Here is a 23,350-nt window from a genome sequence, read left to right on the forward strand (position 1 = left end):
CAGGGTATTTTACCACAAAACAGATTAAAACCTCTTATGTTTATTGGAAACGATATTAAAAATTTCAGTTAAAGCTAAATACTTAGAAAATAAACTTATGTAGTTTATAAATCATGTCCATAATGTAGAAAATATTTTTTTAGCCAAAAATTGAGAATCAACTCGTAAAACTAGGACAAAGTGGCAATGCTGACTTTATTCTCGTATGATTTTATATGGACTTTTTCTTGTTTTAGTTTTAAATTTTCTAATACTTTGTTAAATCCAACCAAACTTCTCATTTTATTATAATTACCTAATCTTTTTCTATTTGATAAATGGCAAAAACAAAATAATCTGCAACATTTTTTTTGTAGCACAGCCTTCTTTTCTTGATTATTTGTAGAAAAGCATGTTCAAAAGAAACTTTTTTTTTTTTTTTACAGAATTTCAAACAATTGAAACTAAAAAAAACACCATTTACAATTTAACTGCAAAATATGTAAATTTTTGTAGTTAAACTTCTTTTTTTAGCACATTGCCTTTCAGTCTGTGTTCTCAAGATTAAATTAGTTTATTTAAATATTCGATTCATCACAATCATTTCATCCCTAAATTAATAAATCCATAAAATTAAGAGCATCTATTTAACAGCTACACAAATTAAATTGCTTTATGATGTAAATACTTCTCATTGGAGACAAACAGAGTGAAGAACTGCCCCTTTACATTGATTCAGATTTTATTGACAGTTTGACAAAATGGCAAATTAAACAGACCATTACCGTAGTGACAGCGGTGAAACGGTTAAAATATCATGAGAGAAGAAGACAAACAGGAAAGCACAGACTGGTTCTCAGAAGCCACCAAAACAAACATGGCACTTTGATTTGGGCCGCCCGGTTCTGGAACTACAACACCGACTCGTCAGGAGGAAACGACTGGAGAGAAGAAAACCTTCAGCCGCGCAGCGATAGTGGAAAGTAGGAGATATTCAGCTTTTTAATCAGAAACTGTGATAAAGTAGAGAAATAACGGAGCTGGACTTTACTCCACGTTTCATATCGCAGCTTGGAAATACGACACGATATCAAATATTTCAGCTGGAAGCCATTAAACAGTGAAAAGTCACAAAAAACTAAATACTGCCAAGTATTTTTGGTTTAATTTACAGTTCTAATACTTTGGTACATTTGAAATAAAGAAACTAACTTACAGGTAAACTTTCCAGCAGAAGCTTGTTTTAACTAAATAAAAAGTGTTAAATTTAACAGCACATCATGGCGCCGTTGCCTAGCAACCCCAGCCCGCTACCTAGCAACCAGTTGTAGTTCCACTGGCAGATTGTCACTTATAACAAGCAAAACTCCAGTGGAACGAGAAGTTCCTCATAATGAATTGTTAACTTAAAACAAGCTCTTATTTCTTGCTGGAAAGTTTTTAAAAGTTAGTTTTGATTTATTTCAGGAAAACTAAGATATTTGCACCAGAAACTAAACCAAAATACTCTTAAGATTTTGTGTTTTTGCAGCACAAAGAGTTGATGGAGGTTGTGACCGTGTGAATGAAGGCTTCGTGACGTCGCTACGGTTAAATAAAGACATAAAATTAAAGTAAATCAAGGTTTAGCAAATACAGTCGACAATTAAATCATCTTTGGAAAATTTTCTTAAGATTTAGGCAGAACCCACAGAATCATCTTAGGTCAATAAATTTCACTTCAACAAACACAGAAAGACTCAAATTGAAGTAAAATCCTCTGACTCAATGTGGAAATCACATCTTCTACTTATTGGATTAATATTTCAAAACTTAATACTTCTTATTGACTTGTTTTGCTCTGAATAATCATACTTATGTTTACTGACACAAATAAGGCTGAAAGTGGTCCAAGACTGTCAGTAATTAAGCTGAAAACTTATAGACATTATTTACAGGCTGATTCATAACATTATATCCTCCAGATAAATAAAATCTAATTTTTTAAATATCAAACTGGTATGTTTGGATGACCATGGGACAGTTTTGAAAAGTAAGCCACGAAAGTTTATAGCCCAATAAGATGAGTTCTGTATCCAAGCGGAAAGTTAAGTGGAAGGAAGAAAACTGCAGTAAAACAAAAACAAAAAACATAAACAAGTAAGTGCTTTTCCTTTTCAGTATTCTTAGCTTTTTGTTTCCCACTTTTTAAATTTAATTAGTGAAATACGTTTGGTTTTCAGTGAGACTCTAAATGACGGAGATGAACCTGGAGGTGAGAAACTGACCAAACTCAGGTTGTTTCTGATGAGGAAACCAGAGACTAGAGCAGCTTTGGTTGAACCTTATTGTCACGTTCCTCTGAATCAACAAGCGATTAACGGATCGTTTCTTTTCCCAGAGCAGGTTTGGTAACGGAAACAGTTTTTTTTAGTGCAAAGAACGAAATCAGAGCTCATCGGACATCCACCGGTTTGTTTGGACCAGATTTACCAAACCAGTAAATAAATTTCCAATTTCTATAAAGTCTCCTTCTGTCTAAGCTTTTATAAGATCCTCCACATCTAAGATACAAATCTTTGGGCTTCCAGCTGGAATCAGAGCTGCAGGAATCTGGATTTTGGCAACAAACAGAAAAATGTCACAATTGTGGATTAAACAGGATTTCTTCTCATTTATGACACTGACGTGAGAATTTTCACTGCAAAAACAAAATCTTACAGAGGATTTTTGGTCTAGTTTTTATTGAAAATATCTTAGTACTCTTGAAATCAGACTAAACCAACTAACAAGAAATTTTTCAGCAAGGAGTAGAAGCTTGTTTCATGTAAATTATTTCACTTATATGGGAAAATTGTGTCCAATAATCTGCCAGTGGAACCAACACGTTTTAATAAATATGAAGGAATTGTTGACTTAAAACAACTATCTTGCTGAAAAGTTACTTGACGTAAAATAAGACAAATCTAAGACATCTGAACTAGAAACTAGACCAAAAACACATTGGTAAGATTTTGCTTTTTCGCTGTGAAAAATGCAACGTTTGTGAACTTTACAGCTTTTTCTTTCTCTATGACACTAAAGTTACTTCAAAAACAAAATCTTGGCCTCGTTTCTAATGCAAATATCTTCGTATTCCTGAAATAAAATGTTTCAGCAAGACATTTTTCCCATGTTGAAAGTGAAATAATCTGCCAATGGAACTCGAGCTGGTTGCTAGGCGACGGGCTGGTCTTGGCTGGTGTTGCTAGGTAACGCCAGCTATGAAATAAGTGAAAAGATATTTTCTTTTTAAATCATTTTCTAACAATATTAAGGAAATATTTACTAAAAACAACCCACTACATTTTAGTGAAAACTTACTTGTAAGTTAGTTTTGTCTTATTTCAAGTGTATTAAGATATTTGCTCTAAAAACTAGGCCAAAAATACTTGGTAAGATTTTGTGTTTTTGCAGTGTTAAGAGTTTCTATCGTTTAAACGGAATAATAAGAGTCAGAGTAAGACCTCCTGCTTCAGAACCCCAGCTTTGGTTCTGATGTTTCAGGAACCAAACATGAAGGCTGGCTGTAGAGACTGAGGTTCTTACAGCGGTGCAACGTTTTGGGTCAGGCTCTATTAAATGAGACCAGCTTCAAATTCTGGAGCTCATAATTAAACAGTTTAGTGAACTTTTTCACGCATTCTGTGAAACGTTCCGGTTTTCTGCAATACAACAACACGGCTAGGAGAACAGAGTCAACAACAGAGACGAGAGAAGACAAAATGGAGGATTCAGGAAGCCGACATAACGGGGCTGTCAGCATCAATGGGCTGACTACACCTCTCTGTTTGGAAACAACCATAAAGATAACCCAATAGGGGGCGCTGCTGAGCAGATAGAGATCGCTATAGTGAGTCCCAAAGAAACATATTAGAGATGTTTAACAAAAGGTCCAAGATTCACGATTTCTTTGGTAAGTTTCTATCAATGTTTAAAAATCCTGAAGTAAATTAATTATTCCAGCGGTAGCTTGGAAATATAGTTTCACACCTTGAGCTTTTGTTCATTTTATAACGTTAAAACCACAAACTTTACTGTATGCACTGCAAAAACACAAAATCTTACTATTTAAGTTTGGTCAAGTTTATAGACCAAGTTGAAATAAGACAAAACCAACTTACAAGTAACTTTTCAGCAAGATGTAGGAGCTTGTTTTACGTGAATAACTCCTTAATATTGATTTTAAAAAGTACTACTTCCACTTATAAAATGAGAAAAATGTTTTGTTATAAGTGAAATAATTTGCCAGTGTATCTGGTGCTTTTTAAAAAGTCAATATTATGACCTGCATCTTGCTGAAAAGTTGCGTGCAAGTTAGTTTTGTTATATTTAAAGTTCACTGAGATAGTTGCACAAGAAACTAGACCAAAAATATTTGGTAAAGTTTTGTGTTTTTGTAGTGAATTAATGGGATTTTATGCAACAGACCAACACAAAGTAGTGTGAATTTGTCAGTTCCACCAGCAAATTATTTTATTTATAAGATGGTAAAAGTCTTGTTTACAGTGAAATAACCTGCCAGTGGAACTGGAACTTTTTCTTATTAATACTAATGAATTATAGACTTAAAATCAGCTGCTATATCTTGTTGAAAAATACTTTTAAGTTAGTTCTTTCTTTGTTTTAAGTGTACTAAGATATTTGCACTAGAAATTAGACCAAAAATATTTGGCAAGATTTTTTGTTTTTGCAGTGCATATGCAGCTAGGGGAGTTTAGATCAAAGCATATCATTGCATTAGGATGGCCTAGTCAAAGTACAACTGTGTCAACACTTAAAAACTGATATTAAAAGTCATTCTAAGTCCAATCTGAATGAGTTTGAGCTACTTTGTAAAGAAGAACTGTTTAACTTTTACTTCATAATTTTGCACATGTTGGCCAATCACATAAAATCCCAATAAAATTGAGAAATTCTGGTTTTAAAGTGACATAATGTGAAAAAGTTAGAGTTCTGAATACTTTTGTTGACGTGTTAATAAGTGGGGGAAGTTCCTGACAAAGCAACCAACCACTGGCCTCCAAACTGTTAGAAAATGTGTCTGAATGATAATAAAACTGTACGGCTTCACTCGCTACCAAAATAATCTGAAGTAATTAAATATCTGACAGAAGGTTTAAAGTGTTGGCAACAGTTAAGCTTCCGTTTCTCATTAATGAATAAAACCGACCGTAGAGCAGCAGTTAGACAGTTTATAGGTAAAGACCTCGGCTGCTGTGGTGAGCCCTTCATGGAGGCGGGTCCGTTCTTCAGCTGGACCCGTCCGGTCCGACGGACTCCCTTTGTTTACGTTTTCCCGACTGGAGGACACAGACCTGCTGGACGAAAGCAGCCATGTTTGGTGTCCAGCTAACTCAGTGTGCGAGACTCCGAGAGGCCGCAGGCGCTAAACAGGACGCGATTATAGGATGACGCAGTCTGACTCCTTCTCTCTTCTTCTGGCCTGCTGCGACCCCTGACCTCTGACCTGGAGGAAACACAGACAACACAGTCACGCTTGGAAAACACAATACTACTGAATATCATTTTATGTTTCTTTTATTATGGATGAGGAAACTCACGGCTATCAGTTATGAGCTAAAATAAAATGTTAGCTGCGCTAAAGAACTAATCAGACATTAGTTTTTGCTAATGCTAAAGCACTAAACCAGCACAGGATTTAGCAGAAGCTAATGCTAAAGCACTAAACCAGCACAGGATTTAGCAGAAGCTAATGCTAAAGCACTAAACCAGCACAGGATTTAGCAGAAGCTAATGCTAATACACTTCACCAGCACAGGAATTAGCAGAAGCTAACACTAAGGTGTTACACCAACACAACGTTTAGCTGGAGCTAAAGCTAAAGCACTATCCCACATGGTAATTAGCTGAAGCTAAAGTGTTATATCAACAAGGTATTTAGCAGAAGCTAATGCTAACACATTACACATATTTGGCATTTCATGAAAGCTACAGCGCCACACCAGCACAGCATTTTGCAGAAGCTAACGCTAAAGCGCTAACTTCAATAAGACGGTTGAAAAAAAACTTCTTATGTCAAACGATTTTTGCACTAGAAACCAAATTCCCTGGTGAGGTTTTGTGTTTTCAGCGCTCCGAGCAGCTGATACCTGCTGTGGCGTCGGTGCTGGCCCCGCCTGTTGCTGCTGGAACTGCTGCTGCTGCTGGTACTCCTCCTGCTGCAGCTGCCGGGCCAACTCCAAGTCACTGAGAGGTCCAGGAGCGCCTTCCTGCTGCTGCTGCAGGGAAACGGCGACCAGGTAGTCCTGAAGCGAAACCATCGATCAATAACAATAATCAGGGCAACAGGGAGTCCGAGCGGCAGAGGAGTCCTGACCTGGTCGATCTGCCTCTGCTGCTCCTGGCTGCTGGGCGGCAGGTGGGCGGCGGCCGGCGGGCGCTCCGGCGCGTGGCTCAGCCTGAAGTCGGAGTTGCAGAAGTTGCCGTCTCCTTCGACGTTGTGCAGCGATTCCCAGACCATGCTCTCCTCCTGCAGGAAGCCCTGATCCGTCACCAGCAGGTACAGGTGGCCCTGAGGAGGACGCAGAGGGCAAAGGTCACTTTCACTTTCAGGACAGCTAATTAAACAAACATTATCTGATCTGATAGTTTGAAAAAAGAAAAATAGCATTATTCAAAAATATTTACAAATATTTTAATTTTGTTTATTATTCTCTTAATGTATTTGTTTATTTATCTTCAATAGATAAATAATAATAAACTGGATTTTTATTATTTTCAGCTGGATCTTTATCATTTTTTAAGTCGCTTAAAAAAATGGTGTCTCTCCCCCCCAGCGGTGTGTGGTGGTACTGCAGGGTCTGTCTGCCTCCTCCTAGTGGTGTGTGGTGTTACTGCAGTCTGTCTGCCTCCCCCTAGCGGTGTGTGGTGGTACTCCCCCTAGTGGTGTGGTGTTACTGCAGGCTGTCTCTCTCCCTCCAGCGGCGTGTGGTGGTACTGCAGGGTCTGTCTCTCTCCCCCCAGCGGTGTGTGGTGGTACTGCAGGGAGTGTTTCCTCCTCACCTTGTGTTTGATCATGGTGCTGAAGTGGTTGTTCCTGAAGAAAACAGAGATCTCTCCCTCTTTCGCCGTGGTGTTGAGCTCACAGAGGCCGTGGTACGACAGCTGGGTGGCCGTCGACTCCAGAAACTGCTCTGCCACCAGACCTACACATAAAACCATTGTTTTTAGTATTTTTCTTCTTAATTACACTGCAAAACTATTTTATCTTTTCATTTACCAGCTATAAATAAACTAAATGAAGAATATTTTAATAAAATAAGCAAAGCAGTCAAAAGTATCTTGTAGGTCTTCCAAATAAAAAAAAAAACCCAGCAAACCATATCCTTAACTATTCATTGTTTTGTTTTTATTTTTGTAAAAGGCATTGGATATTTTATTTAGAGATACATTTAAAGAACATGAAAATTTGGATGAAATGTGAAAATGACACCTTGCCAGTAATTTTCTAAGGTCTTTTTTGGCTCTTGTGGCCTTTATTTTACAGTGAGTTGACAGGAAACGCTGATCATTAGCGAGGGGGAGCTGTGGTGAAGAGGCCCGGACTCAAACCCACTGCAGCGGCTTCGAACATGTCGTCCTACATGCCTCTTCAGGCCTGTGTGTGCTCACCTTCACTGACTTTGCTGCTGTCTGCAGAGTGTTTGCAGTCGATGATTTTCTCCACCAGCTGGTTGTAGCTCAGCTTCCCCACAGCTGCCACCGTCTCTGGACTCTAAACTCACACAAAGCGGATGGTTCTTCAGCCAAACGAGTCCAGGAAGAGTTTCTGCTTCTACACGTCCTCATATGATGCATTAGTTTACACCTCAGAAGGTGCAAACTAATGCTCTCCATCTTAGCTTACTGCTAACTAAAGCTACAGCTAACAATTATTTTAATAATCAATTATTCCGACAATTAATCTCATTTAAAAATTGCTACATTCTACAGATTTTTAATTTTTCATGCTAACTCTGGGTTAGCGTGTTACCTGTGGGTCCACCAGCCAGCCGTGGTACAGTGGGATGTTCAGCAGGTCGAACACGATGCACTCTGGCGTGTATTCAAAGTCCGTGACTCCTGTGAAGCGCACATTGACGTCCAGACCCGTGGACAGCTTCGGAAGAACCGCCATGGCGTCGCTCATGTTCTGCAGACACAAAACTGCCAGTCAGTTCCTCAACATTAGGTTCAAATCAAGCCCTGATCATCGACGTCTGAAACCAAGAAACACAAAGATTTCTGCTCTGTAGACGCACTGAAAGGCCACTCAGCAAGGAAGAAACCATCACTCCAGAAACAACATAAAGAGTTGCAAATTTAAGACTTTTAAAGACCATTAACAATGAAACTTCAGACCTGTATCACAGCAGAAATGTACCAAAGTGAATTTCATGTTTTCCTTAGTATTAGTGTAGCATCACATGTTGGCAACAAAAGTGAGCCAGTGGTGAAGACGAACGTCACACTTTCCCAAGACAGATAAAAGCTAAATAACTAGCCAGCTGGTATATTAGCAGCTAGTTAGCAGTAGCCACAACAGCACTGAGTCACAAAACGCAATAATTATGCTTGTAGGTGACTCAAACGTTTGCCTGACAGTAAAATTCCTTAAAAAAATAAACAAAACTATGAGATTAAAAATGAGATTAATACTCCTGATTAAACCCAACTTACATTTTCTAAATTAACCTAAAACATTTTAAGGCCTAAATTTTAGATACATTAATATAAAACCTTTTCAAGGATGTGCGGACATCCTGGGTTTGCAAAGCAAATAAGTTGTGAAACTAAAATAGATTGAATTTACCAAACATTTTCATCTAGTTTCTATCATAAATATCTACTTAAAATAAGACAAAACTAACTTACAAGTAACTTTTAAGCTAGATATAGGAGCTTGTGTTGCCTAAATAATTTCTTGCGCGGTTACCTAGCAACCCCAGTCAGTCTCAGCTCGTTACCTAGGAACCCCAGCCAAGCCCAGTTCGTTACCTAGCAACCGAGTTTTAGTTCCACTGGCAGTTTTTTTCCCCACTTATAACAAGACATTTTTCCCTTGTTACAAGTGAAAAATAACATGGGAACTTGTACTTTTCGATCAATATCAACTCACAGATGATAAATATAGAAAAATATTTCGTCATTTGTAATTTCTTTTTAAGAAAGGAAATAAAGAAAAAGTATCAATTAAGACTGGAAATCAAATATGGTGTGAAAAAAACTGTAGTTCCATGAAATATGAACCATAATCGCCTAGAACTGAAATAAAAAGAAAAGTTTCTTTAAAAAAGAAACATTTTTGTTTTAAATCTGGATGTTTTTCAGTGTGTTGGTACCTGCTGGAAGTTGAGCTCTATGGCGTTCGTCTTCTCTCTGGGTGTGACTGATAAAACACACTCTCCTATACGACACACACACACACACACACACACACACACACACACACACACACACACACACACACACACACACACACACACACACACACACACACACACACACACACACACACACACGCGTCAGTAAGATTATCAACTCATTTCTACCTCCAGTTTTTATGTTTTTTGCTCACTGTGGAACCGAAAGGTTGTGAAAACAAAACATTATTAGACACAGATTTTTAATCTGTTTAATAAATAAGCCTAATCCAGAAGAAAGCCAGCGTTTATGTTTCTGTTTCATAAAAACGCAGAGATGTAACCAGAAACTCACCCAGATGAGCCATCAGCTCCTCAGTGGTGACCACTTCCGTCTGCGCAGGAAGTTTGGCCTAAATAAACAGAATAAAAAAGGTAAATGTGCTCAAATCAGCTCTTTAAGGTTTAACATGCAGGCAGCCATTAAATCTGTAGAAACTATCAAATTCATGGCCATCCGGGTAATGTTAGAAGTTTTTCATAAAAGCTGAGAATTTATCCTCTGAAATACTTTAATTTTTTTTTAAATTATAGTTTATTCTGATAAAGATGACAGATAAGGCAACAAATTATATGGTTACTATTTAAGTTGCACCACAAATTTACACCAGACTTGATTATTATGAACATAATTTATTGTAAAATTCACTTTGAATCAACATGCATTTGTTTTTGTTCAGGTTAAGTCCATTTTCTATTCTCTAGGATGTTATTATTATTATATTTGGGCCAGACTAAAAACACTATTACAACTTCAGTAAAATTATGACTGTTTAGCGTCTTGTGACGTTACTTTGGTTTTACAAATAAATCAGCAGCAGACTGTGTCCTGGTAGTGAAAATAATCTGATGTTTGCTACGACTTTCTTCTGGTAATATTATGAATTTATTCTCAGATTATTATGACTTTATTCTCATTAATTTGTCTTTATTCCTGTATGATTTAACTCTAGTAATTTTGTTACTTTATTCTCTTAAATTTTTTCTCTGTTTTAAAGGACGGTCTGATCTACCTTCCAGCGCAGGAAGAGCGTGTTCATGATGGCCAGCAGGGGGCAGGGTCCGTTCTCGCTCTGGGTGACGATGGGAGTCTTCTTCTCCTTCCAGGTGATCCACTTCACCAGGTAATAAGCCGGCATGGAGGGTCCTGGCTCTGCGGCCGCTGCAGCAGCAGGAACAACAGCAGCGGCAGCAACAGCTCCCCCTGTGGTAAGGATGGAAAACTACAGCTAATGCTCAAACGTCACCAAACTTAAACATTACAATTATAACGACATTAATGAGATTAAACAAAACAAAACTCCTTACAAACTTTTTAACTGAAAAACTTTCTTAAAACTGTCGTGTTTCCATTCAGAAAATGTATTTTGTGTGGTTTCATGCTAATTAGCTGCGTTTCGATTGGCCAATTCTGGAAATTGGAATTGTAAAAGTAAATTTGCTGAATGGAAACATGGCAGTTTTGTTTTTTGATAAAAAGTTTTTGCACGAGGATGAGGTGGTATTTCGCAGCTGGATGTTACTGATGGTGGAAAAGACAAAGAAGAAGAAAACAGGAAGTGCTGCATGGTTTAAATGACTTAAGTTCATTCACAAGTGATTTTTGTTGCATTTCTTATTTAATGGAAACAACGCAATTATGAAATTGTTTTTTTGAGATTAGACAAAGATTTGCGCGTATTTATAATGGAATCGCGGCTAATGACGGTTAAATCCAGAGGGATGACCTCACCTGCCGGCTCCAGCGCCTCGTCGGCTTTCAGACCGGGAGCTTCGGCGGACGGAGAGCCGCCTTCGACGCCCGGACCGGAGCAGGCAGACGACAAGCCGTCCTCGATGTCCAAAGAGTTCCCCGTGGTCGTGACGCCGTCGGAGAGGTCCAGGCTGGGAATGGAGAAGGACGCCGAGTCGGAGGATTCCCTCTGCTCATCGGAGTCCGCCGCTGTCATCCCAGACGAGTTTTCCTCCAGGTCCGGGTCTGGAGCTGGAAAACAGAGAGAGAGAGGATGATTCAGGCCGATTTAAGTAACAGTAAGGCAACAGGAAGGAGTCTCATTACCCAGAGGATTTGTTCTGACATAATGATCAATATAAAATATTTAACATGACTGGAGATGCACGATACATCAGCGATAACATCAGTACCGGACGATATTAGTCATTTTTTAACATATTGTATCGGTCCGATAAATAAAACTGGGCTGATATGAGAAAACAGTATTTATTTCCGATTATTTCTGGTTGTTTTTGTTTTTGCAAAAGGTGTTAAAACTGTAGTCAAATATTTTTAACATCAATTATCGGCCATAACAGCAAAATTCATTTCAGATATCAATATTGGTACAAATTTTAATATCGGTGCATTCTTTATTCTGACTGTTTGTTAAAGTCAAAATCTATTAATGGCAGTAAAACACAAACTTTATGACATTATTAGAACTTTGCAGCTTTATTTGATCACATTTTACTTCAAATATTATCTTGTAAACCTCAGTAGAACCCAGATATCAGTGATTTAAATGTGGCCCTGATTATTGTTAATTAAATGAATTAATTCTGTTTATCTGGACTCACTAAAGTTGGAAATCTACAGAAAAAAAACAAAACAATTCAGCCGCTACTTTTAAATAAAAAATATGCCAAATATAAAGCTATGATGGATTATAAGAGCTACAAAACATCATTAAGTTTCAGTTACAGTAGGAATAATGGAGGATTTTTGTTTCTCTAGAAAATTAAAGAATATACTTTTTTCCATCCATATAAAATTTTATGTAATATTTCTAAAATCTTTGTTACACGAAAAGTTTGTTTTAAAATAAACTTTAGCAGAACCGTCCTCCCCCACACTGTTTACACAGCACTTTACTTTATTAAAGAAAATATGATTTAATCCCATTTAAAGTAATTTAAATATTAAGCAGCTGGTGGGATTGTTCCCGTTGTTTTACTCTGCCGCCACTCATGTCCAGAAAAAACAAAGGATCATTGAAGCTTTTCTGCTCCGTCTCAGTTTCCTGAATATTAACCAGCTGGAAAGCAGCCGTACCAAATACAGCAAGCCAGTTTGGCATTTAATGCCCCGCTTACACCAAGGGGACCGACTGTCACCGGATTCACATCTGAAGCCTCTTTATGTCGGCTCCTTTCCACAAATATCAAACTATATGTGGATAGTTAAAATATAGTTTATTGTTAGAAACTCTTTACTCTTTAATATTTAATTTGTAATAATCATTAAGTTTGTACTGATAACAGCCTGGTCCTACATTGAGAGTATCTTGTACAGGCTAAAAGTCCAGAGGAGTCTGTTAATGAGTAGAGAAGGACGGATACTATCGCAGCAGCTGCTGCAGTTTCAGAGAAAATGAGGACAGGACATAAAATTATTTGGGTTTTTAATACAGTATCGGTACCATGGGGATTTACTCTGTTTTTACTAACTAAACTTATTTTAACATTGCTTGTTTTTGATATCTTTTTTGAAATACCCACTTTTATCATTCATCCCATTATAAAATAATAAGAAATTGTCATATTTGATTCCAATTAAAATGTATTTTTTTGAAAGCCAATGTAAAAAAAAGAAGCATTACAACATTTTACTTAAAATAAATTAATTAATTAATTAAAACCACTCAAAGCAGATGCTTTCTTTTTTGGGGGGGAACATCTTTGAACACAACCAACAAGAATGTTAAAGTGTTTTTATAGATGGTAAGCCAACAACAAAACTTCGCTTTTCCGGAACTAAAAGTGCTGGAACTCAACTTGGGTTGCTAGGTGACGGGCGGAACGCCGCTGGGGTTGCTAGGTGACGGGCGGAATGCCTCTGGGGTTGCTAGGTAACGGCTGGGCCTCTGATTTGTGATGTTACATTCTGGAAGTTTTTTAAATGACCCCTCAGAAAGACTAATTTTCATTCTGGGCCACATCAAGGGCTGGTTGTGGAATAATGTATTGACAAAACCCATTAAGAAACTGCTAAAGTATCAATAAATAGCTGTGTATTTGATAAGTTCTTCCTTAAATTAAATGGTACAGAACAATCAGAATCACTGATTCTCTGTTGCTAATTTAGAAATATTATCTGTGAAAATGTGACTTTTTGTTACCCGTCATATTGACTGCACTAACTTGAAATCCAGTATTTCTGAGGCAGCAGAGCAGTAAAAGTAAGAAATACTGCCTCCTACAAGTGGGAGTTAGTGTTACTTGAACCCAATGTTTTTTACCACTTTAGCGAAGAAAATGTCAGAGGTCAAGGAATCACAACAAACTAGAGGGATTGATTTATATAATTTGGCATCTGGAGTCCAGTCGGCCACATAAAAAAACTACAGTGGGCCAGATTTGGCCCCCGGGCCTCGAGTTTGGCACATCAGCCATAAGACATTAACTTGATACTAAAATACGACTGAATTAAACATTTATTTATCTGTGATGCCGTCTTACCTGGCTCTGCTCCTCTTCCTGCTCCCCCTTCAGTCTTTATGTGTCTGAGCTGGACCGACAGAGTTTCGTCCTCCGTCGTAGCGATGGTCATCGTCTCGTTTTCGGACAGACTAGGCGATGACTCAGGTGGTGTGGGTGTGGCCTCGTCATCCTCCTCCGGTTCTTTACTGCTGATGTTTTGGACTTTCGCCTCCCGGTCGGACCCATCGGTAAGAACGGAGTCGTTCATTTCTTTGGAGCGGCTCTCAATGTTCAGACTCGCCTCCTCTTTGCTGCGTCCAATCAGCAGGCTAGCTGGAGCGGCTGGCGGAGCGCTGGATTCTGCCATGATCAGCCGAACCGATGAGACTGGATGCAGACAGACTCGGGCTTTCGCTTTCCGGATTTTAAAGGAGAAATTAATATATGGCTCATGAGATCAGCACATCTATCTTCAGGGTGATTTAAGTGGAAGATGAGGCTCTGTGGGTCATGAAGAACATCTCAGTGTGACCAAATTCTGCTGAAACTCCCAGAAAAAAACTGCATTTTTCTGCCTTTTTGTCTGTAAATAAACATCCACAGAGTTTCAGGTGCCGGTCAGGCTTTCATCTTGACTTGATGAATGAACACTGGAGAACCGAAAGACCCAAAAAAATAAAAAAGAATGACTGTCCTCTTAGTTTTCGTTCCAGTTTTGGAAAAGGAACGGAGGATTTTCTGAGTCTTCAGTCAGCAGACGTCCAGTCAGACCTGAAGAGAGAAAACAAAGATCTATTTGTGGTCACTTTCAGACTCTTTCTTATCATAGATATAATTCTGCTTAGAGCTGAAACAATTAATCAGATTAATATCAAAATATCTGGATGGTGATGCTGTGGGCATTGAGGATGTTCAATAGCAGTCCGTCTCACAACGAATCTGAAGGAGCCTCTGACTGAAGAATGTTGTATGACAGTCTGATGATTATCTCAATTTCTGGGCAGCAGAGATGATATTCCAAAGCAACATGTCCTGGATGACACAAGTTGTTAGCAAGCACTGCTAATCCACCGGATTTCCTTTTTCCACTCCTCTTATATTCTCTGTCTGGCTGAAGAGAGATGTTGGAGTTGGGGATAAGATTCTGTATGATCTGAAAAATATTGCATATAATCCACACGTCTGTTGTTGAGAATATAATCTCATCTGTTGAGTTATATGAATGGCAACCGGAACTTAAAAAAACCTCAACATCCCGATAAAAAAGGCTGGTTCTGTTCTAAACCTTTGGAGAAGATAGTGGAAAGGATTCTTCATAAAAATCAATAAAACTATGCTCAGCCCTGAGCATCCTCTTCATGAGACTGCTGTACCTCACAGCAGAGTGTCTTCAGTTAGAAGCTTCTCCAGATCTGCTGTAATACAGACTGCTACAGGAGAGCCTTCCTGCCCACAGCATCAACAACAACTCTGAAGAATCTTGGACAATATGAGCTACTCTCTGGAATTAATAAAGTATTTTTGTATTGAATTTATTGAAATATTTAAAATAAAATTTGTCACAGTGTCCCATGGGTTTTAAGATAAAACGAAATTACTTCAAAATTTCAGCTTTTGAGACTCTGAAGATGCCTTAATTATCACAAAATTGTGGTATTATTTAAAGGTTCTTTCAGTGTTTTTGTTTGCTATGACGCTCGACTCGTTTGAAAATGTTGCTGATCTATATGTGGCCAGGTGACCTCGCCACACCTTGCTTCGTACATGTTTATAGTTTAGAAATGTATATCAGGCGAAACAGGAAGTAAACGCATGGAACTGTCTGATGTACGTTATCGTTTGGAAGTGAAAGGTAACCGAAGTGAGGTTTTACCCTTTAACCAAATGGCTTCCTTGACAACGATCATTAGTCAGCAAAGCGATTGCTTAAGTTTACCACAATGCTTCCTAGTCAGATAAGAAAACACAGCGTCGCTCTATTAAACACATTTTATTAGCCAAAACTTTCACCTGAAACAATTGTTTCAAACTCCTGACAGAATTAGCTTAGCATAGTTTTTAAAACTAGCCTCACCTCAAAAGGAACCTGCCTCAGCCATGAAACGCCCGTCCTGCTGATGCCTCATCATCATTAAGCAGCTTTCTGACACAACTCCCTGCGTTAGCAAACCTGCAGCTAGCTGCCTGGGCTAACTGAGCTAACTTACCTAGTAAAACAGCAAGAACATAAACTGATATGGTGGAAAGTCTAAAGGAAATACGACGCTGATTCCTGCTGTCACTTCTGAAAAGAAGATACGTTTTAAATGCCTCACCTTTTCAGCATCGACTGCGCCTCAGTGATCTGCGCTGATGGTAGCTGCTGAACAGGCATGCTAGCTGTTTACATTCCTCTCCGGTAAGCCCCGCCCACCAAATGATAACTGACACGTAACAGCTTGAAGCTTCAGTTTAACCTGCCTGGACAAAACTTTTGTTTATAAAATATGGGCTTAAGGTGGATTATTCTACAGCGAGATCCGTTTGTGCTCAGGACAGCAATGACTCTAACTTTTACAGAGAATACGAGCGGCCATTTATCAACTCATGCTGCGTTTTATTAGCCTCGGAAATCGGAGTCTCGTGCCGGGGTGACGTCACTTGTGTTGCGTTTTTAGAAATTCTGGGTGGCAAAACTATTTAAATCAGGCGAATGTCTAATTTGGAGTTACACATTGATGTTTTATTTTTTAGATTTGTGCTAGAAATAAATACTTTCTGGTCATAAATATTTGAGGTAATAAATAGTTTTCACAGTCTTATATGAATGGCAACAGAAGCGATTAACTAAATTTAATCGCTTCTGAAAAGCAAGGAAACTAAATTTATATCTTATGAGAACGGAAGTGTGTTCTCATTTCAACAAATAAAGGTTGTAACAGCAATATGGGAACAATATGCGGGATAATTAGTGTCCTAAAGTCAGAAGACAAAAGAAGCCCTTTTATGGCTTATTTAAGAAGTCATCTGATAGAGACAGAGCCGGCCCACACTATAACAAACTAAGCAGCCTCACAACCCCAAAACAATGCTTGAATTTCAACATATATCTAGCAATTTAATTAATCTTGAGCTTGACTCTATTTACTTCAGAGTTGCCAAGGACCACAATATTTAACTTTTTTTTGCAAAAATTACATTTTACATCCAAACAATCAAAAGAACAGATGCAGAAAATCATGATACCCACAAAATGCAACAATGTTAAACCAGGCTTCTCTTGTTTGAAACAGCAAATTTGTTGAGTACCCTTTTAGTGACCTTTAGTTATGTAAAGATAATTTTTCATGTTAAAGTTTATATAAAAAACTAAACTAATCACTGAGTTTTCATTAAAAGATGCAGCCTTTAAAGCTGAAGCAATCAGATATCCCATGAAACCTGAACAGATTGGTCTGCTCCTGAAAAATGAGATTTCATAAAAATACCCAGCTTACTATATATAAACAGCATTTAAGTTGCCTTTGGGATCAATAAAGTATTTTTGAATTGGAAAACGATGTCAATGCTTTTCAAAGCTCAATGATACTGAAAAGGATTTTGTGACATTATTAATCACAATAATTCAAGTTCATACCTGTACTCAGAAAGACAAATATAAACACATCGAGGGTCAAAGGTTAAGGTCATGCCTAATCAGTTGTTATATAAACTCGATGTGAAAAGTATGACATGTCATCATGACATAGTGTGTTAAATGTTGAACTGATTTATACTAAAACGGTGTACTTCTAAATCTGCTCCTTAGTTGTATCTTTTTGGTGTTGCTACTGCCTCTAGTGGTGTAGAGGTGGTAACACAACTAATATAATTACATTACTAAATCAGAATACCGCAGTCTTTATTTATTATTAATTTTTCATTCTCTTAAGAATGTAGAGCTAATTAAATAATCTAAACAAGACCTTAAAGTGGTTCCAGTTTCTCTCGATGGCCAGCCTGTTGAAACTGGCAGATTTTAAATACCTTGGGTCGTTCCTGGACAGTCAACTCAACGTTGCTGAAAACACTGACTATATTTTGAAGACTCTACCTTTTAAGAAGACTTGGTGATCTTGTGGTGACCCAACTAGACTCTAGGTGGGTAACCCAACTAGAATTTGGAGAAAAAAAATCATATTTTATTCATCACTGCAGAAGGGTTCAGTGAATGCGCATATGAAACTGGTGGGTTCGGTACCTCAAAAGAGGTTAAGAACCACTGTACTAAAATTATAGAACAGTGTTGATCACTTCCAATCATTTGAACCTTGAAATGTGTCTTAAAACAAAAACCAGCAGATTTAAGAACGGCTTCCTTTAGATTTTATAGTTCCTACTGGTTCACAGCACTTTGCTTACACTGTTTTACATCAGCAGTTGACATTATGCTTGTTGTTTTCGTAAGAATGATCCAATTCTGTTGTAAAAAGTTCAAACAATCTAAATCTCCACCTCTGATTCAGAAGGAACACTTAACATGTAAAAATAGTCAGGATTTTTTTTTGAATGAAGACATTTGGTGATAAAGTGAGACACCACCCGGTCCAGAACCAAACTCACCTTGTGCAGATCTTCTCTGGGCAGCCGTTTGGTCACAACCTGACACTCTTCTGCAGACGGAGCTGCAGTGGAGCCGATCACGGCTAGCAGCAGCAGCAGCAGCAGCAGCAGCAATGCAACCTTTGCTACAGTCATCCTGACCTGAGATCGAATAAAAACACAAACGCACCGTACTCTGTCAGGGGAGAAACTAACTGGAAAACGACCGTTTGGTTTATCCTGGTTCTGGGCCTGAACTGGCCAAAGGTAAAATTCACTCATCTCAGATTTTATTGCTTCCTGTTTGTACCCTGAAAGTGTCAGGACCCGGGATTGGTTTGGTGTTTTGATTGTTTTGTTATTGTGATGCTTAGTTCTTGATTCTTGTTTCTATTTTACTTTAGTTCAGTTCTTTCTCAGTGATTCTAGTTTATTATGTTTACTTGTTCTGTGTGTCTAGTTGCAAAAGATTCCTGTTGTGTGCTGTGCATTTTCTCTCCCACACACCTGCAACCAGTTAGTCAATTAACCTGGTCTATTCAGTCTCCCAGCATATATTCATCTCCTTGCTGGTTCCTCCAGTTTAATCCTGTTACTTTCCTGTTTCACCCTGCTGGTTTTTGTACCTGGTTTCCCTTTTTTTGTTCTGCTCTGGCTCCCTGTGATCCCTGTTTGTTTTTCAATGAGTTTTTGTTCAACGCTGTTTTTTTTTTTGTTCATTCATAAATGAAATATCCAAGTAACTACAAAGTGACTCAAAATGACTGAGAATCCACCAAAGATTGTTGATGAGTCTATGAAGAAAAAGTGTGAATGAGCAGAAAACAGAATCCCATGAAAACAGAACACGAATCCCATGAGAAACTGATGTTAAATCGAAGTTACACTGCAAAAAACAAATTTTATCAAGTTATATGAGCTTGATATATGATATATGAGCTTTTTTTTTAGGTTAATTATCCCTTAATATTGATGAAAAAGTGTTAGCTCCACTGGCTAGTAATCTGCCAGTGGCAGATTACTTCATTTGAAGTAAGTGGAGCTAGCATTCTTACAAGTTAGTTTTGTCTTATTTAAACTGAACTAAAATATTTGCATCACTAGACAAAAAATAATTAGTAAATAAAAAATAATTTTAGAAAAGCACAAGAAAAGCAAACATGCTAATAGGTTTTTAATGTGTTTTAATCGCTCTTTCTTCATAGAGGTTGACTCTTCCTCTTCATTCCACTCAGGACTGGCCGGCATTTGATTCTGGAGCGGACTTCTTGTGGCAGAAATCTGTTAAGGGAAATAAAAGATGAATTATCTGGAGTCGTTGGTGCCGTCATGGTGTTTCTGTCACAGTGGCAGACCTGCCACTCCGTTGTAGATGTACGGTTTGTCATGTGGGACTCCCAGACACTCGGCCAGTTTCTTATGGTCATCGTGGGCGGCTTTGTGTTGCTCCACATCCCGGTGCGAACCCTCCCTCCCTGATTCACAAACAAAACAACATCGCTTCAGCAAAACTTCCCAAATAATAAATCATTACGTAAATTATCCTTAGTGAATTTATTAAAGTGAGTGAGCATCTGTTTTACTGTAGCTAAGCAGGAATTTCATCCGTGAAGATTTGAAGGTCATCAGCAGACAGTCGCCGCAGCTCTCGTAGAATTCAACATTCGCCGTGTCGTTCCACTCCACCTCCACTCCGTCCTTCTCCACTCCTGATGCACAGAAATAAGGCTGGTTACACCAACTATACCAAATATATATGATGAATATTTATAGTGCAAATATCTTTGTGCACTTGAAATTTGACAAAAAGAAGTTACAGATCACTTTTAAGCAAGAGTTGTTTTAAGTAAATACTTCCACTGGAAGATTATTTCACTTTTAATGGATTTTCACATGTTATAAATGAGGCATTATTGTGTGACAGTTAAATGATTATTAGGGTTTACGCTAAAGAACTTATGTTGTGTTTGATTTTTCACCCGGTTTTATTTATTTCCATTAGTCCTGAAACGATTAATCCGATTAATCGTGATTAATTGATTATTGAAATAATCGTCAACTAATTTAGTCATCAATTGTTAACTGAAGTACACAGGCTCAAAAAAGACTACTTACTGAAAAAAAACATATTCAGAGACGTAATTAACACAAAACTGTACAAAAACATACATACATTTTGTGTTTAAGATATAAACACCTTTGTCTGTAAATACATTTTAGCCAAAACTCCTAAACTGGTATAGTTTTAGCTTTGCTCGCTAACTTTATTGAATTTTAAGCAATATAATTTTATTTTCTCATTTAGAAAGGGAATTTAATTATTTGTTTATTTGCATTTTTTAATATATATCTAGTGGTTAAAGTGGTCAAATGAAATGTGCAATTTTTAAATCCAATTAACCAATTGATCATCAGAATAAGCATTAAATTAATTGCTTTCTAAAATAGCTACAGCCCCAGTTTTCTGTATCTGTTGTTGTTGACAGTCATTAATATACAGACATCAGGTGATCGTGGTGCTTTGTTTTTCTTTAGACTAATACATTAAAAAGCTGACTCACTAGAATATTCACAGTTAACATATCTGTCCTGTTGTGGGTTTACGTTTGTGTGCAACTTACTGATTGAATGAGCGAGCAATGTGTGGTGTTCACCGTCGTCAGAGGGAATCGTCAAGTTGATAAAGTAGGAGGTGCAGGAATTGCTAGAAGTTGATGAAACAGATTAGAAACGACACCAGCAGTCTGCTGAACTTTAAACTCTCAAAAAAGATTTATTGAATCAACTGCAGACATCTCATTTCCAACTTTTTATTCTAACATCACACTCTAATCTATTGTTTCCACTGCAAAAACACAGAATCTACCAAGCATTTATTGTGTAATTTCTAGTGCGAATATCTTAGTACACTTTTTTGTAAGATATAGGAGCTTGTTTTAAGTTAATAATTCAATCAATTATGATTTTAAAAAGTTCCACTGGAAGATTTTTTAATTTATTTCACAATAAACCAGCACTGCGCCGTTACCTAGCAACCCCAGTCAAGTCCAGATCATCACCTAGCAACCAGTTCGAGTTCTGCTGGCAGATTTTTCAGTTATAAAATGACATTTTCCTCAAGTTATAAATGAAATCATCTGCCAGTGAAACTAATATTTTTTTAATGAAGGAATTCTTCACTTAAAACATATGTCCTAAGATATTTGCACAAGAAACTAGACCAAAAATACTAGGTAAGATTTTGTGTTTTTACAGTGTAGTTTTTATTTAGCTTCAGTTTCTCGGGATTAAGGTTTTATTTAATGTTAAAACTTACGAGAATTTGTTCTTCTCAAGGTACTCAATTGTTTTGTTGTCAGCAAGGAGTCTGAACTCAACGTGGGAGCTGGTTAAGTTCCCCAGTAAATATTGGCCAGCGTGAAAGTCAGAGACGGACCAGACCAGAACCCATTCACCGTAAATCTGCAGAAACACAGAAAAGAGGGAATGTTTGATTAACAGTTATTAACAAAATGGTTTTAAGCAGACTGACCTGCTGTGTTACTGGTAATATGACTTCTAGAGTAAATCACTGGACATTTAATCAGGGCTACAAAAAACACAAACTCTTAAGTACTTTAGGTTTTGTTTCTAGAACAAATATCTTAGTACACTTAAAATTAGACAAAACTACCTACAAGTAACTTTTCAGAAAAATATAGGTTTATTTTAAGTCAGTAGTTCTAGAATATTGATAAAAAGTACTAGTTTTTACTAGTACCGATTATGTTATAAGCTAACAACTACTTTTTCAACAACATTAAAGAATTATTGGATTAAAGTTTTTATATCTTTTGGAAAAGCTACTTCTAAGTTTGCTATCTTATTTCATGTGTATTAAGATATTTAAACTAGAAACTAGACTAAAAATACTTGTGATTTTGAGTTTTTGCAGTGAGTAAAACGTACAAATGTTACAAATTGTTTGACACGATTAAACACTGCAAAAACAGAAAATCTTGTAATCTTGATCTAGTTTCTAGTTCAAATATCTCAGTGCACTTGAAATAAGACAAAACTAACAAGTATTTTTTAGCAGGATAAGAGCTTGATTCTAGTTCCACTGACAGATTATTTCAATTAAAACATTTTTCACAAGTGAAATAATCTTCCAGTGGAACTCGAACGTTTTTCACCAAGATTAAGGAATTACTAGCTTAAAACAAACTCCTATTTCTTACTAAAAAGTTACTTCTAAGTTACTTTTGTCTTCTTCAAGTGTGCTAAGACATTTGCCTTAGAAACTAGACAAAAATTCTTGGTAAGATTGAATTTTTCTGCAGTGAAACATTTGAAAATGTCTCATCCCAGTGGTCTAAGACCGGCCAGAACCAGACTCCCCTCATGCAGATTTTTGGTGGGCAGCCGTTTGGCCAGACCCTGGCACTCCTCTGGAGCCGGTGCTGCATTGCAGCCGATTGCTGCTAACAGCAGCAACAATGCAACCTTTGCTGCAGCCATCCTGCTTTCAGACCCAACAGTGACACACAGTCGCTGAGACGGTCGATTTATAATGACTCTGGGCCTCAGCTGCTGTGGCTGCGGGGGCCCACAGTCCAAAGATAATGTGTGTTCAGAGGGAGACTAATCGCCGAGTCATCCTCTAACCTTTTTATTCATCAATGGAAAAGTTTTTAAACTAAAGGCACAGAGAAAACATCTAACATGAAGCCTTAAACCAGAGAAACAGTTTATCAAACCTCATTTAGTCAAACCTCCAGGAGTTGAATAAGCTAGTTTTTAGGTTAGCACTTAAAAAACTGAAAGAAGAAAAAGACAGGCGTGGGTACTATTTCCCAGAATGCTTAGAGGCATGTTTTTGTGTCCTGAGATCGAAGTGCATTACATTGATCTGACTCTTGTGTTTTATTAAGACAAATGTTTATTTTAATGTCGTGTTCACACTAAATGTT

General features: G+C 37.6%; 2 protein-coding genes across 3 annotated transcripts; both read right to left on the bottom strand.

Moving 5' to 3' along the window:
• Window positions 1–703: 703 nt before the first annotated feature.
• mindy1 (MINDY lysine 48 deubiquitinase 1) lies at window positions 704–16,401 on the bottom strand. 2 transcript variants are annotated; one of them, XM_015013997.2, is made up of 12 exons: window positions 16,154–16,401; window positions 13,878–14,609; window positions 11,155–11,406; window positions 10,436–10,626; window positions 9,718–9,775; window positions 9,342–9,406; window positions 7,994–8,152; window positions 7,633–7,735; window positions 7,024–7,166; window positions 6,338–6,532; window positions 6,111–6,266; window positions 704–5,467 (listed from the first exon to the last, which is right to left on the bottom strand). In XM_015013997.2, the coding sequence occupies exons 2-12, from the start codon at window positions 14,203–14,205 to the stop codon at window positions 5,402–5,404; spliced, it is 1,716 nt and encodes a 571-aa protein (XP_014869483.2). In that variant the 5' UTR covers window positions 14,206–14,609; window positions 16,154–16,401; the 3' UTR covers window positions 704–5,401. The 2 variants fall into 2 exon arrangements, with proteins under 2 accessions (XP_014869483.2, XP_087866531.1); XM_088010405.1 differs by lacking the exon at window positions 16,154–16,401 and adding an exon at window positions 15,913–16,135.
• A 3,156-nt stretch (window positions 16,402–19,557) lies between these two features.
• LOC106934229 (saxitoxin and tetrodotoxin-binding protein 1-like) lies at window positions 19,558–22,913 on the bottom strand. Its single transcript, XM_015013995.2, has 6 exons — window positions 22,779–22,913; window positions 21,715–21,860; window positions 21,020–21,102; window positions 19,982–20,107; window positions 19,754–19,873; window positions 19,558–19,679 (listed from the first exon to the last, which is right to left on the bottom strand). The coding sequence occupies exons 1-6, from the start codon at window positions 22,896–22,898 to the stop codon at window positions 19,630–19,632; spliced, it is 645 nt and encodes a 214-aa protein (XP_014869481.2). The 5' UTR covers window positions 22,899–22,913; the 3' UTR covers window positions 19,558–19,629.
• Between the last annotated feature and the right edge of the window lie 437 nt (window positions 22,914–23,350).

Source organism: Poecilia mexicana, unplaced genomic scaffold, assembly GCF_051168715.1.
Source record: "Poecilia mexicana isolate PSO_F unplaced genomic scaffold, ASM5116871v1 scaffold_11, whole genome shotgun sequence".
Taxonomy (NCBI): domain Eukaryota; kingdom Metazoa; phylum Chordata; class Actinopteri; order Cyprinodontiformes; family Poeciliidae; genus Poecilia; species Poecilia mexicana.

What these genes read in the sequence shown, in the direction of transcription:
- mindy1 (XM_015013997.2), bottom strand. Translation starts at nt 14,205, where the DNA reads ATGGCAGAATCCAGCGCTCCGCCAGCCGCTCCAGCTAGCCTGCTGATT. An exon ending in GCACCATGATCAAACACAAG is followed by an intron (nt 6,533 to 7,023) that starts GTGAGGAGGAAA and finishes CGTCCTCCTCAG; the next exon opens with GGCCACCTGTACCTGCTGGT. An exon ending in CAGCACCGACGCCACAGCAG is followed by an intron (nt 5,468 to 6,110) that starts GTATCAGCTGCT and finishes TGTTTCCTCCAG; the next exon opens with GTCAGAGGTCAGGGGTCGCA.
- LOC106934229 (XM_015013995.2), bottom strand. Translation starts at nt 22,898, where the DNA reads ATGGCTGCAGCAAAGGTTGCATTGTTGCTGCTGTTAGCAGCAATCGGC. An exon ending in CCACCAAAAATCTGCATGAG is followed by an intron (nt 21,861 to 22,778) that starts GGGAGTCTGGTT and finishes GTGTTTCTGCAG; the next exon opens with ATTTACGGTGAATGGGTTCT. An exon ending in GAAATTCCTGCTTAGCTACA is followed by an intron (nt 19,874 to 19,981) that starts GTAAAACAGATG and finishes TTTGTGAATCAG; the next exon opens with GGAGGGAGGGTTCGCACCGG.